Source organism: Mobula hypostoma, chromosome 30, assembly GCF_963921235.1.
Source record: "Mobula hypostoma chromosome 30, sMobHyp1.1, whole genome shotgun sequence".
NCBI classification, from domain to species: Eukaryota; Metazoa; Chordata; class Chondrichthyes; order Myliobatiformes; family Myliobatidae; genus Mobula; species Mobula hypostoma.
In genome coordinates, this window is record NC_086126.1 from 10,443,030 (window position 1) to 10,461,039 (window position 18,010).

An 18,010-nucleotide genomic window follows, 5' to 3' on the forward strand; every position below is an offset into this window, starting at 1 on the left:
GTGCATGGGCTGTAACTTGGACACAGTAGGGACTAGGACTGCACTCAGTGCTCCAGTTGTTTCCAGCTGCAGCGTGGCCTCCTGACTCTTGTGCTCAGTTCCTTGACTCCTTGAGGATGACCAAGGATGTGTGCGTCCCAGCTGTAGAGATACGCAAGGCTGGGCAGGACGATACGGGGAGCAAGCTGTTGCCCGTGTAGCAAGCTGCCCCTCTCCATGCAACCGATGAGCCCAAAGGAATGGCAGAGGACGATACAGTTTGGTACCAGCAGCATCGCAGGAGTTGCCAGTCAGCGTTGAACTCAACGTAGGACTGCCTTAGGGACTCCAGCTCCCGATCTTCCCTCGAGTTTTACTCCTGAAGCCTCCCCCATGAGTGGATATCGCGGGGGTTTGAGATCAAAGTTTTCCTTTGAGTTGAGTTGCCAACCTTGGCTGGCGAGCCCCATCTGCCCGAAGCGGCTGGTTTTAAGGCGCCAGTAACTCACCTTTGCCCCTTCTCCTGACAGTAGAAATGGTCCTTCTGGGCTTAGCTAAGCCACACGTGAAGTCCAGGAGCCGGGCTTGGTTGTCAGAGGCTATTTGAGGCGCATGCCATTGGGAGCATTTAATAGGTAGTAGGAGCTTGTCCCCACTACCACCCTAGCGATAAAAACCTGAAGGAACCATGACTGATGAAGGCAATGCATGTCTGACACCACCTTTACCGGCCTATCTGCTCGTGCTTCCACTTACAGGGAACTGTTGACTTGGACCCAAGACCCCCTGTACGTTAGGGTCCTGCCATTCACTGTGTGCACTGCACACTCTGGGCTTAATGGTCATCCCAGTGAGCGGATGACCTCACCATGTTAGGTCAGCTGGAGCAAGTACTTCACTGGGCCACAGTGCTGCTTCCGTGGCTTGGGGAGAAGTGGCTGAAGTGACCAGTGCCTGGGCAAGATGTGCAGCTTTGTTTGGAAGGAATAGAATTTTGAACAAACAAGACGTCTCATAAATGTACCTTCGGCGTACGGGACAGTCCAAGGTGGAAAAATGCTGGATTCACGGGAGGAAGAAGAGGGGAATACTAAAGGTTCAAATACTAAAGGTTCCTTCCCCTCAAAGGTTCACTTATTATCAAAGTGTGCATGCTGTGTACAACTCTGAGATTTGTCTTCTCCGGATAGCCACGAGACAGAGAAAACCATGGAAGTCCCTCCCGCACAAAAAAAAACACAGCATCCTGATCTTCAACTACTACTACGTCAACTTAGGCCTTGGGGGCCGGCGTCGGGCACGACGACGGACTCTTCACTTCTCCCTCATCAGTGTGTTCAGTTCATCTATATTAGCCGCGCTGCTGCCTTCTAGGAGCGTGTTGACCACAGTCTTTAGAGGGCGCCCAGGGTTCATCCTCCCGTGCTTGGGCTCCCATATGATGACTAGGCTGGCAGGTAGCTCGGGGTGGCGTAGACAGTGCCCCGCTAGTTGCAGTCTTCTCGCCTTGATTTTAGTGGTGAGCATCGGTAGGTCATTATAGAGCTCGACGTTCGTCATGTGCTGTTGCCAACTCACGTCAAGAGCCATCCGGAGCATTCGTGTATAGCAACCATCTAGAGACTTTCGCATAGTCTTGGTGAGTGTCCACGTCTCGCATCCATCACGTCATGGACTCTATGACTGCTATGAAAATCCTCTTTTTAAGCCCTCTGGTCAGGTTCGACTTCCAGATTTCCTTCATGTCGTTCATAGCCCTCCACGCCAGCACCTCCCGTATCTTTATGTCCTTCTCCGAACTCATCGTTCTTGACCCGAGGTACTTGTAGTCAAAGACTTTCTTAATGGTATTATTCTCTATGGTCTTGAGAGTACCTTCGTCCTGATCGTCAACCACCCCAAAACCTCCCTTGCCCCGCACAAAGTGGAACAAGAACATCGACCTCCCTCCCTCGCAAACCCCACTCCCCCTGCACAAAACGCAACGAGAGCATCAACCCCCCTCTCCCCCCGCACAAAAAATGAGATCGAAAAGGGGACAACACAATGTAAAACCGTAAGACTGAAAAAGTCATAGTCTATAGACCAAATCCATAAACGCAGAGCCTCGGTAACATCCTCCGATATCACCGACAGAGAGAGAGACCACTGAAGGGCAGGGGCCTACCCTCCTGGCACGGTGATAGCCCACACAGGCTCCTTTTCCAGCAGCGACCAAAAAGCAGATAGTCGGCGCACAGCCCTCGCTCGCCTTCCGCCTTGATTTTTCAATCTCCCTTGACGCTCTAATCGGCGAGTAGCGGAGGTGGCTGCGGAGATGGAGGAAGTTTGAAGTGCTTCCAGGAGTTGGCTCGGTTTCTCTGTAGGTCAGAAAGGAACGGAGATGGTGGGTGAAAAGGCTGGGTGCAAACTGGAATGAACCTCTTCCGCCTATCCCCCATCCAGCTTCTCACTCATTCACCCCTCCCGTCCCACCCACCTCCTGCCCCTCATCTATCCCCATCCAGCTTCTCACTCATTCACCTCCCATCCCACCCACCTCCTGCCCCTCATCTATCACCTGCCAGCTTCTCACTCATTCACCTCCCCGTCCCACCCACCTGCTGCCCCTCATCTATCACCTGCCAGCTTCTCACTCATTCACCCCTCCATCTCACCCACCTCCTGCCCCTCATCTATCACCTGCCAGCTTCTCACTCATTCACCCCCCATCCCACCCACCTCCTGCCCCTCATCTATCACCTGCCAGCTTCTCACTCATTCACCCCTCCATCTCACCCACCTCCTGCCCTTCATCTATCACCTGCCAGCTTCACTCATTCACCCCTCCATCTCACCCACCTCCTGCCCCTCATCTATCACCTGCCAGCTTCACTCATTCACCCCTCCGTCCCACCCACCTCCTGCCCCTCATCTATCACCTGCCAGCTTCTCACTCATTCACCCCCATCCCACCCACCTCCTGCCCCTCATCTATCACCTGCCAGCTTCTCACTCATTCACCTCCCATCCCACCCACCTCCTGCCCCTCATCTATCCCCATCCAGCTTCTCACTCATTCACCCCCCATCCCACCCACCTCCTGCCCCTCGTCTATCCCCTGCCAGCTTCTCACTCATTCACCTCCCATCCCACCCACCTCCTGCCCCTCATCTATCCCCATCCAGCTTCTCACTCATTCACCCCTCCCGTCCCACCCACCTCCTGCCCCTCATCTATCACCTGCCAGCTTCTCACTCATTCACCCCTCCATCACACCCACCTCCTGCCCCTCATCTATCACCTGCCAGCTTCTCACTCATTCACCCCCCATCCCACCCACCTCCTGCCCCTCATCTATCACCTGCCAGCTTCTCACTCATTCACCCCTCCGTCCCACCCACCTCCTGCCCTTCATCTATCACCTGCCCCTCATCACTCATTCACCCCCCGTCCCACCCACCTCCTGCCCCTCAACTATCCCCATCCAGCTTCACTCATTCACCATCCAGTCCCACCCACCTCCTGCCCCTCATCTATCACCTGCCAGCTTCTCACTCATTCACCCCCCGTCCCACCCATCTCCTGCCCCTCATCTATCACCTGCCAGCTTCACTCATTCACCCCTCCGTCCCACCCACCTCCTGCCCCTCATCTATCCCCATCCAGCTTCTCACTCATTCACCCCCCATCCCACCCACCTCCTGCCCCTCATCTATCACCTGCCAGCTTCTCACTCATTCACCCCCCTGTCCCACCCACCTCCTGCCCCTCATCTATCACCTGCCAGCTTCACTCATTCACCCCTCCGTCCCACCCATCTCCTGCCCCTCATCTATCACCTGCCCCTCATCACTCATTCACCCCCCCGTCCCACCCATCTCCTGCCCCTCATCTATCACCTGCCAGCTTCTCACTCATTCACCCCCCCGTCCCACCCACCTCCTGCCCCTCATCTATCACCCACCTCCTGCCCTTCATCTATCACCTGCCCCTCATCACTTATTCACCCCCCGTCCCACCCACCTCCTGCCCCTCAACTATCCCCATCCAGCTTCACTCATTCACCACCCAGTCCCACCCACCTCCTGCCCCTCATCTATCACCTGCCAGCTTCTCACTCATTCACCCCCCCGTCCCACCCATCTCCTGCCCCTCATCTATCACCTGCCAGCTTCACTCATTCACCCCTCCGTCCCACCCACCTCCTGCCCCTCATCTATCACCTGCCAGCTTCTCACTCATTCACCCCCCAGTCCCACCCACCTCCTGCCCCTCATCTATCACCTGCCAGCTTCTCACTCATTCACCCCTCTGTCCCACCCACCTCCTGCCCCTCAACTATCCCCATCCAGCTTCACTCATTCACCCCCCAGTCCCACCCACCTCCTGCCCCTCATGTATCACCTGCCAGCTTCTCACTCATTCACCCCCCGTCCCACCCACCTCCTGCCCCTCATCTATCACCTGCCAGCTTCTCACTCATTCACCCCTCCGTCCCACCCACCTCCTGCCCCTCATCTATCACCTGCCCCTCATCACTCATTCACCCCCCCGTCCCACCCACCTCCTGCCCCTGATGTATCACCTACCAGCTTCACTCATTCACCCCCCGTCCCACCCACCTCCTGTCCCTCATCTATCACCTGCCAGCTTCTCACTCATTCACCCCCCCGTCCCACCCACCTCCTGTCCCTCATCTATCACCTGCCAGCTTGACCTCTTTCCCTTCTTCCCCCCTCCCCCCGCAACCACCTATTCTCCTTTCTCCCTTTCTCGATGAAGGGTCTCGGCCTGAAACGTTGTCTGTTCATTTATCGCAATAGATGCTGCCTGACTTGCTGAGTTTCTCCTAACGGGGTGTGCGTGCGTGCGCTACTCTGAAATGGAAAGGAGAGTTTCTACCTGCAATTTCGTCTCAATATTTACGAAGGCTTTGGATGGCAAAGCTCCATGGTCTATGGGAGAACCTGGACTTGGCACCGTCCTGAGTTTTGCCAGCCTGTTCGGCCCCTTGCCGGAGGAGAGTGGAATACCAGCCAGGATTATTCCACCGGGTAGTTTTTTCTGCTGGAATTTCCTTCCTGACCAGCACTGCCTCTATCCCTCTGGCAGCTGTCACAGAATAGACTGGGGGTGTGTGAAGAGCGGTCGGTCCCTGGGCTGCGGTCCCCAGGCGAGGCCTGGATCACGGCAGTTCAGCCAGGCTCATGACGTCAGAAGCGAAGGAGGGCAACATGTGCCCTGATGCTAATTTTCTGCCTCTCTTATTTTTTTCCTCCCTCCGCAGCTCATTTCCACCACGTCATCGAGCTGCTGAAGTTCAGACAAGGGACAGTGGTCGGCATTTTCCTCTCGGCAGGTGAGAAGCACACGGCACCTGGAGGGAGGAGGAGGGGGCTTGCTGACTTGCATTTTTGTGTCTGGGGCAGGGAAGGGCACACTTGTTGTCCGTGTGTGTGTGTGTGTGTGTGTGTGCGTGTGTGTGCGCGCGCGTGCACACCTGAGGGTTAGGAGAGTGTTTGGTTACAGGTGAGACAGACCAAAGCATCCCAACCCCACCACTCCCCCAGATGGTGATACCTGGGCTCCCAATATGGACAGGAAAGAGGGTGGAGGAGGGCAACTCCATCTGCCTCACTGAAGCTGGGGGAGTCGGGGGCGGGGGGAGGAAAGCTCGCTGCCCTTTAAGCCGCTGCCATGTGGGGCAGCAGTGAAGGTCCTCCATCGTGTCAGTCATGCAAATCCTGGGTGGAGGAGACTCAGGAATACCATCGCGCTCAGATGTAGAAGGAGGCTCCATTGCTGCTTCCCCGAGTCTGTCTTACTGGTTAGCCCTGAGCTGAACCCCCGAACCTGGAGGACCGGTGGACCACTCTGAGTCTGGCCTCTGCCCTTTGACCCTGTTCGGCTTGGGTGACCCTGCCAGGAGCCCTGACTCCAGCCACTGTAGCTCTCTGGGTCATGGAGGCACTCAAGGCTCCTAACCCTACAGCAAGGCTGTGGTCTCCTTGGACGAGAGCATTGAGTAGAACATTGAAAATTCCCGCTATCTCTGGGCCCAGCCATCCCAGCAGACCAGGATCGGTGCCCACCACAGAAGCCAAGGCCACCCATTCCCAAGTATTTGAGCTAACCCAGGTGTTTTCCATTCCCTTTCTTCCCAGTTTTCCAGTTTTCCTACACGGCAGTGTTCGGGGCTTACACAGCGTTTATCTTCATCAGGACAGGTCAGTATCTGTTCACTCCCTTCCTGCCTCTCCCGCCTGCACTGGGGATCCATCGCCTCTGACTCCCGCCATCCTGGGAAGGGGCTGAGAGGCGGCCTGCGTTTTCGTGGCGTCCCGTGGAGGGGCGGCCTGTGTTTTCGTAGCGTCCTGCGGAGTGGCGGCCTGTGTTTTTGTGGCGTCCCGCGGAGGGGCAGCCTGTGCTTTCGTGGCGTCCTGCGGAGGGGCAGCCTGTGCTTTCGTAGTGTCTCGCGGAGGGGCGGCCTGTGCTTTCGTGGCATCCCGCGGAGGGGCGGCCTGTGTTTTCGTGGCGTCCCGCAGAGAGGCGGCCTGTGTTTTTGTGGCGTCCCGCACAGGGACAGCTTGTGTTTTTACGGTGTCCCGCGGAGAGGCAGCCTGTGTTTTTGTGGCGTCCTGCACAGGGACGGCTTGTGTTTTTATGGCGTCCCGCGGAGAGGCGGCCTGTGTTTTCGTCGCGTCCTGTGGAGGGGCAGCCTGTGTTTCCATGGTGTCCCGCAGAGAAGCGTCCTGTGTTTTCGTGGTGTTCCACGGAGGGGCTGCCTGTGTTTTTGTGGTGTCCCGCGTAGGGGTGGCCGGTGTTTTTGTGGTGCCCCATGGAGGGGCAGTCTTTGTTTTCGTGGTGTCCCAGGGAAAAGCTGCCTGTATTTTCGGGGTGTCTGAGGAAGGGCTGCCTGTGGTTTTGGGGTATCCCTGAGAAGGATGGTTTGTGGTTCAGGATGTCTTGGGGAGGAGGCAGTTCAGGGTGTTTTGGGGTGCCTCTGAGGGGATGGTTTGTGGTTCAGGTTGCTTTGGGGAGGGGGTGAATGTCCCCGGAAGGTTTTGGTATCCCATTGGGTATTGGGATGAGTTGTACCTTGGGGTGGGATGGGGAGGGTGTGGGTCTATGCACTTACTGGTCTGACGCAGTCCTTCTCTTCCAGGGCACCTGATTGGTCCGGTTCTCTGCCATTCATTCTGTAACTACATGGGATTCCCAGCAATCGGGGCCGTCATCGAGCACCCTCAGAAGCTCATGATATTCTTCTTCTACGTGCTGGGAGTTGTCCTCTTCCTCTTGCTGCTCTTTCCCTTGACTGATCCTACCTTGTACGGGACGCTTGCTATCTGCCACCTCACCAAACCAGAAACCAGCACCTCGGTCTGCACCTGACCTTCCCCCCTCACCCCCAAAACCCACCCCACCCACCCACCCACCACCGCCCCTCCACTGCCGCGTCCTGTGCGTCCGGCATTCAGGGAACTTGCCTTCTGGACGACCAGCAGGTGGATCGAGGGAACTTCTCAGGAACTGGGGGATCCAGCTCCCGCGATTCCGGGAGGCGGGAGTTCCCGGAACGGGCACTCGAGTCCGCGGACATTCTCCGCTCCTCGGCGAGGCTCGCGAGGGAAGCCCCAATTCAGATGGACCCAGGCCTCGGCAGGATGCCTCACAGCCATCGCCTCCGAAGACTGGACACCAATGCCCTGGTGCTTTCAATCATGTTTCAGCCACTCCTGCGAGTACCAGGGGCAGAAGAAATTTCGGAGTGCTTCGTTTTCTGCTGGTTTCACCCCCGTCCCATCCACCTCCTTCGTGCTGTGAATACTCAGGATTTGTTTAAAGCTCTCCCCTTACCATGTGCATCCAGCGGGGAAGCTCCATTGCCGTGGCATCCAAGATGGCTTCCAGTTGTCTTGCTCTCCGGGACGGGTCTGCTGTTGCCCTCTCGTTCCGGCGTCTTGTGTGCCTGACGGCGTCCCCTCCCCTGCAAGCTTTTGCGTCAGCGGGGTGCACTTCCTGTCCTGACCCGAGAGGCAGGCGGGAGATGGGAGAAGGTGGTGTGGGAGAGTGGTAACAGGGGAGGGCGTTGCTTTTGAGTGGGGTGGGATGAGAGAGACCGTCGGGAGAGGACAGTTTGGTTTGAGGCGGACCAGGCAACACGAGCCGCAGCTCACTCCTGAGCCCCTTCAACCCTGCAGTCTTTTGACGGGATTGGCGGGCTGAGTGTCAGGCCAGGGAGTGGATGCTCTTGCAGCCTTTCAAGGCTTACGCCGGGGGCGAGGGGTTTACAGAGGGGAGGGGGGGAGTCTTTGCCTCCCTGTTGTAATTGCTGGCGTTCAAATTTACCGTTTTACCCCTTCGGTGGAGCACTGAGAGAGGGCAGCCCGTGTCCAAGTCCCCACCGCCACCCAGCTGAGAGCAAGATTTGGGGCGGGGTGGACAGAGAGAAGCCGGGTAGAGATGGCCCCTGGACCGAGAGTGGGAGATTCCCCCTTGCGGTTTCATGGGATTGTAGCGCTGCTCTTCGTTTCGAGCTCCTCTCGTGCCGCTGAGCGGCCTGTTCAAATCATGCAGGAGGGCCGCAATTTGAGGATGGTTCTTACTCCCGGTTCCCCAGCCTGTCGGGTGGGGGTGGTGGGGCAGTAATTTGGCGCAGAAGGAATTGGGACGGGTGGAGTTTTCACAGAGTAATGCAAGAGGTCTCGATCACCAGACCCCCCCCAAGGGGTGACTGTTTCCGATCATTGTGATCGATGGCGGCGATTTCTCCATTTCCTTCCAACCCCCTCGTTTGGCCGCTGGGCGCCTCCTTCGAGGTATCAGGCGGCTCTCTTCACCCCAGGCAGGATACTTTCACTCGGTGACTCTCTAAACTCCCCTTGCACCCCTCCTCCCTGGAGCAGGGTATCCCAGACATCTCCCTTTGTGCGGGATGTATTGATCCGCCAGCCGTCCTGACTGACGGAGCTGACTGTGGCGGGTTGTCCAAGCTGGGGACTGGTGTCGACCTTCAGGGGGCAGCATAACTGAGCTGCACTGGCATTGGTTGTGATGCACTTGGCCAGAGTTAGGCAGTCCTGCGCAGTGCTTGCTAGTACCTTTAAACATATTTATTCCTGGCTAAATGCAGAAATCCCTTTAATAAGGTCAGCAGTGGAATACACAGCTGAGTGTTTCTGAACTGGGAGAACCAAATCAAAATCCAACATGTTGCCCCTTCAATTGTTTGGGAGAGGGACGTTTCCAGCGGAATCGTCCCAATTCCGTCACCTTTAAACAGAAACGTTTTTGAAACCTTTGGTGCCCAGTAGAGGCTGTACAGATGGCTATCAGAGGGGGTTTGAGTTTGTCTTCCGAGACGCTGGAAATACAGGCTGACTGTACTAAAGCAGGTCTTGAGAGTGGGCTGCAGCTCCTGGGTGAACCTATCCTACAGTTGGAATAGAGGCGGCCACGTTCACCTTTGGCCCCGGGGCCGGTGATTGTCCACCGGGGGCACCACTGAAACGAGGACCCGACCTCGTTCCGCTGCTCTTTTGTGGGAGCTCCCGTCCACGCAATAGTGGCCACTTCAGAAAGCTCGGCAGTGGCTTTGGGCTTTTCCGGGGGGGCCAGGGGACGGTGCTGGAGGCGTACCTACTTTTCTGTAGACAGGCTGCCCAGCGCTCAGGATCCTTCCGTGGTCCATACTGATTCTGCCAGCAGTTGCTGCCCGGGTCTGTAAACTGCAGCTCCCGCCCCAACAATACAACCTAGAACCTTGCCACCAATCAAATCCACCACCAGCAAGCTAACGTTCAGACTTCTGTCCACGACTGCAGTTCCTTAACCTCACTACTGACAAAAATATTAACTTCCGTCGAGGAATTGGGTCCTCCTGTCAAACCAAGAAGAAAAAATATTTTTTCTAGCAATGACCACAGAAATGTTTGTAAATCAAGCAATATATTTTCTAAAAGTAACTATTTTCCTGACAAAGAGATTGTATAATTAACGAAGAGAAACTTTTACTTGATGTGCAAAATGGAGCTGACAATCTTGTACTGTATGGCATAGAATATAAATTTCTGATTTTAAAAAAAATATAGAGAGAGATTATGTTTATTGAGGCAAGTCCCAACTTTACAGACAGAATGGATTAGTCTCCTGGTCTGCTTGTCCGCCCTGACTTTCCATTGCAGCCATGTGCCCAAAAGCAGAAGCCATTCTTTCTTTCCCGTAAGTCATTGTGTTTGCTGATGCTTTGTATCCAGTTACCAGTCTGTGCTCTGTAACTCTTAATAACCTTGGTTAGCAAACGTGTGTACCAATCACCGATATAAAACAGTTAACCAAGTCTGCATCAACTGTATTTTTGTGGGAGAGAGTTTGACATCTCATCCATTTTTGTTTTGCCTGAACGTATTCAATTTTTGTTCTTGTCAATGGCCGAGCCTTGAACTCTTGTCTGTCTCCAAGTTCTGAATTGTCTCACTTAGCCGGCATTACCCTGCCAATTCCTTTAAATTACCCTGAAAGAAACTCGATCTAATCGTACCCAAACTTACTGTATCCCATGAATGACAGTCCTCATACTTTTAGCTGTTGGAACACTGGTGGTAGTCCGGAGAGCCTCTCCTGCAGACCTTTTCAAAAATGCAGTTCCTAGTCCAGTAAGCTGTATATACACAGAACACAAGATGTGTCAAACTTTTTGCCTACTCTTAAACTCAATCTAACCTTTCCCTCCCACTTACCCTTCCGTTATTCTATCATCCATGTATCTGTCTAACAGTTCCTGAAATGGCTCTCATGTAAAAAAAGGATCTAGTGCCTTCCCAGCATATATGACGAAAAAGCTCTTTCCGGGCTTCTGGCTGGGTATGGGTATCGATTATAACCGAAGCTTTGATGACAAACTCTGCTGCCATCTTCTTCAGGGATCCCTGAAGAATTTGGCAGACCCACACCCGGCTGGAAGCCCAAGAAGAGTTTGTTTGTTGGCTTTAATGTATCTGCTGCACCATCCACCCGACACACTCTGTGCAAAGAAATTACCTCTGGCATTCCCCCCCCCCCCCAATACTTTCCTCCAATCACCTTAAAGTTATGCCCCCTTGTGTTACCGATTTCCTCCCCTTTGGTCTTAACCTTTTAACAACCGAAGCACTGTCAAGTTCCTGGCTCCAATTCTCCTGAAAGTTGCCCACATTCTGGAAATACAATCAGTGACCTCCTTCACAGGTAGTGGAAGAACCTAATCAAGTGGCCCGCGGAGTGTGTTTCTGTACGTTTGTGGTTTTCTGTTCCTGTAGCCCATCATCAGGTTCCACGTGCGCGATTTCTGCACACCACTGTGGTAGCACGTGGTTATTTGAGTTTCTGTCGCCTTCCTGTCAGCTTGAACCTGTCTGGCCATTCTCCTCTGAACCTCTCTCATTAACTAGGCATTGTTTTCCCCTCAACAGATCTGCCACTCACTGGATGTTTTTTGTTTCTCACACCATTCTCTGTAAACTCCAGAGACACTTGTGCGTGAGAATCCCAGGGGATCAGCACTTTCTGAGATACTCAAACCACCCTGTCTGGCGCCAACAATGATTCCATGGTCAAAGTTCCTTGGGTCATGTTTCTTCCCCCGTTCTGATGTTTGGTCTGTACCTCTTGACCATGTCTGCATGCTTTTATATGTTGAGTTGCTGCCACATGATTGGCTGATATACATTTGCCCACCCACCCCCTGCCTCATACTTTTCTCCACCTCAAAATTATGCTCTTTGATATGAACCATTTCTGCCTTGGAGAAAATGTCTTTGGTTATCCACTTGACCTATGCCTCTTATAATTATGTACACCTCTATCAAGTCGCCTCATCCTCCTTCCCTCTAGAGGAAAGCCCTCGCTCACTCAACCTATCCACATAATACCTTCCTCAGTCCTTCCAGGTGAGGCAGCACTTCACCAGTGCTGGGGTCGTCAATTGTGTCTGCTGCTCCCGATGCGGCCTCTACCGGCCGTAAATTGGGGGACCGCTTCATCGAGCACCCTCGCACCATCCGCCGCAAGCAGGACTCCAGTGGACAAACCTTTCAATTCCCAATCCAATGTGTCGGTCAATGGCCAAGAGGAGGCCACCACGCAGGGTGGAGAGCCAAGTCTTCATATCCAGTCAGATGGTATGAATATCAACTTCTACTTGTGATAAACTAATATACCCTTCCCCCCTTCTGATCTTGTACCTCTTCTCACCTGCCTACCTCCTCCTTCCCTTTCTCCCATGGTCCCCTCTCCTCTCCTATCAGATTGCTTCCTCTCCAGCCCTTGACCTTTCCCACCCACCTGACTTCACCTCTCACCTTCCAGCGATCCTCCCCCTCTCCCCACTTCTTAATTCTGGCGTCTTCCCCCGTCCTCCTCAGTCCTGAAGAAGGGTCTCAGCCCGAAATGTCGACTGTATTTATTTCCATAGATGCTGCCTAGCCTGAGTTCCTCTGACATTTTGTGTGTATTGCTCATAATACGAATGTTATTTTATATATGTAAAATAATTAAATAAGCAGTACAAAAACAGAAATAAAAAAGTAGGGAGGTAGTGTTCATGGGTTCAATGTCCATTCAGGAATTGGATGGCAGAGGGGAAGAAGCTGTTCCTGAATCGTTGAGTGTGTGCCTTCAGGCTCCTGTACCTCCTCCCTGATGGTAGCAATGAGAAGAGGGCATGTCCTGGGTGATGGGGGTCCTTAACGATGGATGCCACCTTTTTGAGGCATCGCTCCTTGAAGATGTCTTGGATACTGCAGAGGCGTAGTACCCATGATCAAGCTAAGTTTACAAGTCTCTGCAGTGTACCTTGACCCTGTGCAGCAGATCCTTTCCCCACCTCCATACCAGACGATGTTGCAGCCAGTCAGAATGCTTTTCACGGTACATCTATAGAAATCTGTGAGTATCTTTGGTAACATACCAAATCTCAAACTCCAAATGAAATACAGCTGATGTGCCTTCTTTGTATGTTGGGACCAGGATAGATCCTCAGAGATATTTGAAGTGGAGGAGAATGGAATTGGATTACCGAACACCTTTTCCCCAGGGCGTAATTTTAAGTTGATTGGAGGAAAGTGTAGGGGTGATGTCAGAGGTAAGTTTCTTTCACACGCAAAGTGGTCAGTGGGTGGAATGGGCTACCAGGGATGGTGGAGGCAGGTGCATTAGGGACACTTAAGAGACTACGGACGTAGCTGAAAGAGAAATGGAGAGCTTTGTGGGAAGGAAGGGTTTAGATTGATCGTGGAGTAGGTTAAAAGGTTGGCACAACATTGCGGGCCAAAGGGTGCCATGTTCCTTCATTGTACTGGTCCGTAATCCAGGAGTTCCAAACCCTTCATCTTCATGAAAGTATTGTCTGTGGAATTAAACTTTAATGCTAATTACGTTAAAAACTTCTTGTTATAGAGCACTGCAGCACAGAAACAGGCCTTCCAGCCCATCTGGGCTTTGCTGTATGGTGTGGCTGGACCCATCTACCCTTACCCAGACCATAGTCCTCCATTTCACCCATGTACCTATCCAAACTTCTCATGTGTTACAATTCAACTTGCCTCGACCACTTTTCGTTCCACACTTGCACCACCCTCGTAGAGAAGATCTTGCCCCTCAGATTCCCCTTGAATATTTTACCTTCCACTCTAGTTCTATTCGCAAGCAGAGGGGGTTCACTCTATCTATACCCCTCATCGATTTGAGAACCTCTAAAAGATCGCCCCACGTTCTCCTGTGCTCCAGGGAATGAAGACCCAACCTATTCAGTCTTTCCCTATAACTCAGGTCCTCAAGTCCTGGCAGCATCCTTGTAAACTTTGTGCTTAACTTGTCCTTCACAAAACCATGGTTCATTTTGGTAGGTCAAATATGATGACGGAATATATGAGGGGTGATTGATAAATTCATGGCCGAAGGTAGAAGGAGGCAATTTTAGAAAACCTAGCACATTTATTTTTCAACATAGCCCCCTCCTACAGTTACACACTTAGTCTAGCGGCCTGAGGTAGAAGGGGATGAGTTATACAGTTCTCGTTACATGCACATGCAGTTCAACTCTTTGAGTGATTATGCAAAAGTTTGAAGTTAATAACTCATCTCCTACCTTAGGCTACAAACTTATCAATCACCCCTGCCGTGGACACTTTCTGGAGGTCCAAGATCCGTATGCTCCACGACCGCTGGACTAAGTGTGTAAATGTAGGAGGGGACTATGTTGAAAAGTGAATGTGCTAGGTTTTCTAAAATTGACTCCCCCTACCTTAGGCCACAAACTTATCAATCACACCTCGTAGTATTAATGGTAAGACTCTTGGCAGTGTGGAGGATCAGAGGGATCTTGGGGTCTGAGTTCATAGGACACTCAAAGCTTCTGTGCAGGTTGATTCTGTGGTTAAGAAGGTGCATTGGCCTTCATCAACCGTGGATTGAATTTAAGAGCTGAGAGGTAATGTTATAGTTATATAGGACCCTGGTCAGACCCCACTTGGAGTATTGTGCTCACTTCTGGTCACCTCACTATTGGAAAGATGTGAAAACCATAGAAATGGTGCAGAGGAGATTTACAAGGACGTTGCCTGGTTTGGGGAGCATGCCTAATGAGAATAGGTGGAGTGAACTCGGCCTTTTTCCTTGGAGCGATGGAGGATAAGAGGTGACCTGATAGAGGTGTATAAGATGTTGAAAGGCATTGATCATGTGGATACTCAGAGGCTTTTCCCCAGGGCTGAAATGGCTAGCACAAGAGGGCATAGTTTAAGGTGCTTGGAAGTAGGTACAGAGGAGATATCAGGGATAAGTTTTTTACGCAGAGAGTGGTGAGTGTGTGGAATGGGCTGCCAGCAATGGTGGTGGAAGTGGAAACAATAGGGTCTTTTAAGAGACTCCTGGACAGGTACATGAAGCTTAGGAAAATAGAGGGCTATGGGTAACGCTAGGTAATTTCTAAGATAAGGACATGTTTGCTACAGCTTTGTGGGCCGAAGGGCCTGTATTATGCAGTAGGTTTTCTATGTTGACTATCCCTAATCAGGCTCTGCCTATCCAAATACTTGTATATCTTAGAATACCTTCCAATAACATACACAGCTGATAATCAGGCCCCTGGTCCATAATTCCCCATCTTACTCTCAGAGCCTTTCTTGAACAAAGGAACATCAATTATTCTCTGGACATCTGGCATCCCACCTGTGGCTAAGGACATTTTAAATATCTTTGCCAGGGCACCTGTAACCTCTGCATTAGGCTCTTACAAGGTCTGACACCTTAGAAACCATAGAAAAACTACAGCACAGAAACAGGCCTTTTGGCCCTTCTTGGCTGTGCCGAACCATCTTCTGCCTAGTCCCACTGACCTGCACACGGACCATATCCCTCCATACACCTCCCATCCATGTAGCTGTCCAATTTATTCTTAAATGTTAAAGAAAGGACCCGCATTTACCACCTCGTCTGGCAGCTCATTCCACTTTCTGTGTGAAGAAGCTCCCCTTAATGTTCCCTTTAAACTTCTCCCCCTTCACCCTTGACCCATGTCCTCTGGTTTTTTTTCTCCCCTTGCCTCAGTGGAAAAAACCTGCTTGCATTCACTCTATCTATACCCATCATAATTTTATATACCTCTATCAAATCTCCCCTTATTCTTCTACGCTCCAGGGAATAAAGTTCTAACCTATTCAATCTTTCTCTGTAACTGAGTTTCTCAAGTCCCGGCAACATCCTTGTAAACCTTCTCTGCACTCTTTCAACCTTATTAATATCCTTCCTGTAATTTGGTGACCAAAACTGAACACAATACTCCAGATTCGGCCTCACCAATGCCTTATACAACCTCATCATAACATTCCAGCTCTTATACTCAATACTTCGATTAATAAAGGCCAATGTATCAAAAGCCCTCTTTACGACCCTATCTACCTGTGATGCCACTTTTAGGGAATTTTGTATCTGTATTCCCAGATCCCTCTGTTCCACAGCACTCCTCAGTGCCTTACCATTTACCCTGTATGTTCTACCTCGGTTTGTCCTTCCAAAGTGCAATACCTCACACTTGTCTGTATTAAACTCCATCTGCCATTTTTCAGCCCATTTTTCCAGCTGGTCCAAATCCCTCTGCAAGCTTTGAAAACCTTCACTGTCCACTACACCTCCAATCTTTGTATCATCAGCAAATTTACTGATCCAGTTTACCCACATTATCATCCAGATCATTGATATAGATGACAAATAACAATGGACCCAGCACTGATCCCTGTGGCACACCACTAGTCACAGGCCTCCACTCAGAGAAGCAATTCTCTACTACCACTCTTTGGCTTCTTCCATTGAGCCAATGTCTAATCCAATTTACTACCTCTCCATGTATACCCAGCGACTGAATCTTCCTAACTAACCTCCCATGTGGGACCTTGTCAAAAGCCTTACTGGAGTCCATGTAGACAACATCCACTGCCTTCCCTTCAACCACTTTCCTGCTAACCTGCTCAAAAAACTCCAAAAGATTGGTCAAACATGACCTACCACGCACAAAGCCGTGTTGACTCTCCCTAATAAGTCCCTGTCTGTCCAAATGCTTGTAGATTCTGTCTCTTAGTACTTCCTCCAATAACTTACCCACTACCAACGTCAAACTTACTGGCCTATAATTTCCCGGATTACTTTTCGATCCTTTTTTAAACAACGGAACAACATGAGCCACTCTCCAATCCTCCGGCACCTCACCCGTAGACAGCGACATTTTAAATATTTCTGCCAGGGCCCCCGCAATTTCAACACTAGTCTCCTTCAAGGTCCGAGGGAATACCCTGTCAGATCCTGGGGATTTATCCACTTTAATTTGCCTCAAGATAGCAAGCACCTCCTCCTTTTCAGTCTGTACAGTTTCCATGATCTCACTACTTGTTTCCCTTAATTCCATAGACTTCATGCCAGTTTCCTTAGTAAATACAGACGCAAAAAACCTATTTAAGAGCTCCCCCGTTTCTTTTGATTCCGCACATAGGCGACCACTCTGATCTTCAAGAGGACCAATTTTATCCCTTACAATTCTTTTACTCTTAATATACCTGTAAAAGCTCTTTGGATTATCCTTCACTTTGACTGCCAAGGCAACCTTGTCAGGCTCTTGGTATTTATCCACCCCAACTTGCCTCAAGATGGCCACCACCATCACTTCTTTATCCAGATACAGTTCATAACCTCACTACTATTCCCCAACCCCCTGCCCCAGCTGTGTGTCACTCCTGAGAAATACAGATGCATAGAATGCATTTAGGATCCCCCATCTCTTTTGGTTGCATGCATAGATCTTTCAGAGGACCAGTTTTTGTCTCTTGCAATCCTTTTGCTCTTAATACAGCCCTGGAAGACCTTGGGATTCTCCTTCACCTTGTCTGCCAGAACATCTTCAGACTTTTAGCTCTCAAGTGTTCCGAATTTCCCTTGCAGGGCGTGGAGAGGAGCAACATAATGCACAAGCAAAGACTGACAAGCAACCAGTGTGCAAAAGAAGAGAAATTGTGCAAAATAATTGAGAACTTCAGTTGTAACGAGTCCTGGAAAGTGAATGTAGGTTGTGTAGTCAGTTCAGTGTTGAGGTGAGTGAAGTTATCCACACTGGTTCGGGATAGCTGTAGGGCAATAACTGTTCCTGATCCTTGTGGTGTGGGACCCGAGGCTCCTGTACCTCCTGCCGAATGGCAGCAGTGAGAAGAGAGCGTGGCCTGGATGGTGGGGTCCTTGATGTTGGATGCTGCTTTCTTGTAGCAGCGCTCCATGTAGATGTACTCAGTGGTTGGAGGGGGTTTGAGGTAGATAGATACACGAGGAATTTCAGGAAAACACCACAAGATTTTGATTATGAGAACACTCAGTCCTCTTTTATTGTCATTTGGAAATGCATACATGCATTAAGAAATGATGCAGTGTTTCCCTGGATTGATATCGCAGAAAACAGGACAGACCAAAGACTAACACTGACAGAACCACATAATTATAACATATATTTACAGCAGTGCAAAGCAATACC

The 18,010-nt window shown here is 51.3% G+C and overlaps 1 protein-coding gene across 3 annotated transcripts in view; it reads left to right on the plus strand.

Moving 5' to 3' along the window:
* rce1a (Ras converting CAAX endopeptidase 1a) overlaps positions 1 to 10,424 on the plus strand; it is a 35,249-nt gene extending 24,825 nt beyond the window's left edge. Inside the window, exons 5-7 of one of the 3 annotated variants that reach the window (XM_063036221.1) lie at positions 5,249 to 5,320; positions 6,126 to 6,188; positions 7,127 to 10,424. In XM_063036221.1, the coding sequence (XP_062892291.1) occupies positions 5,249 to 5,320; positions 6,126 to 6,188; positions 7,127 to 7,356 (365 nt within the window). In that variant the 3' untranslated portion in view covers positions 7,357 to 10,424. The remainder of the gene's footprint in view (positions 1 to 5,248; positions 5,321 to 6,125; positions 6,189 to 7,126) is intronic. The other 2 variants (XM_063036220.1, XM_063036222.1) reach the window with 2 other exon arrangements.
* Positions 10,425 to 18,010: the final 7,586 nt, after the last annotated feature.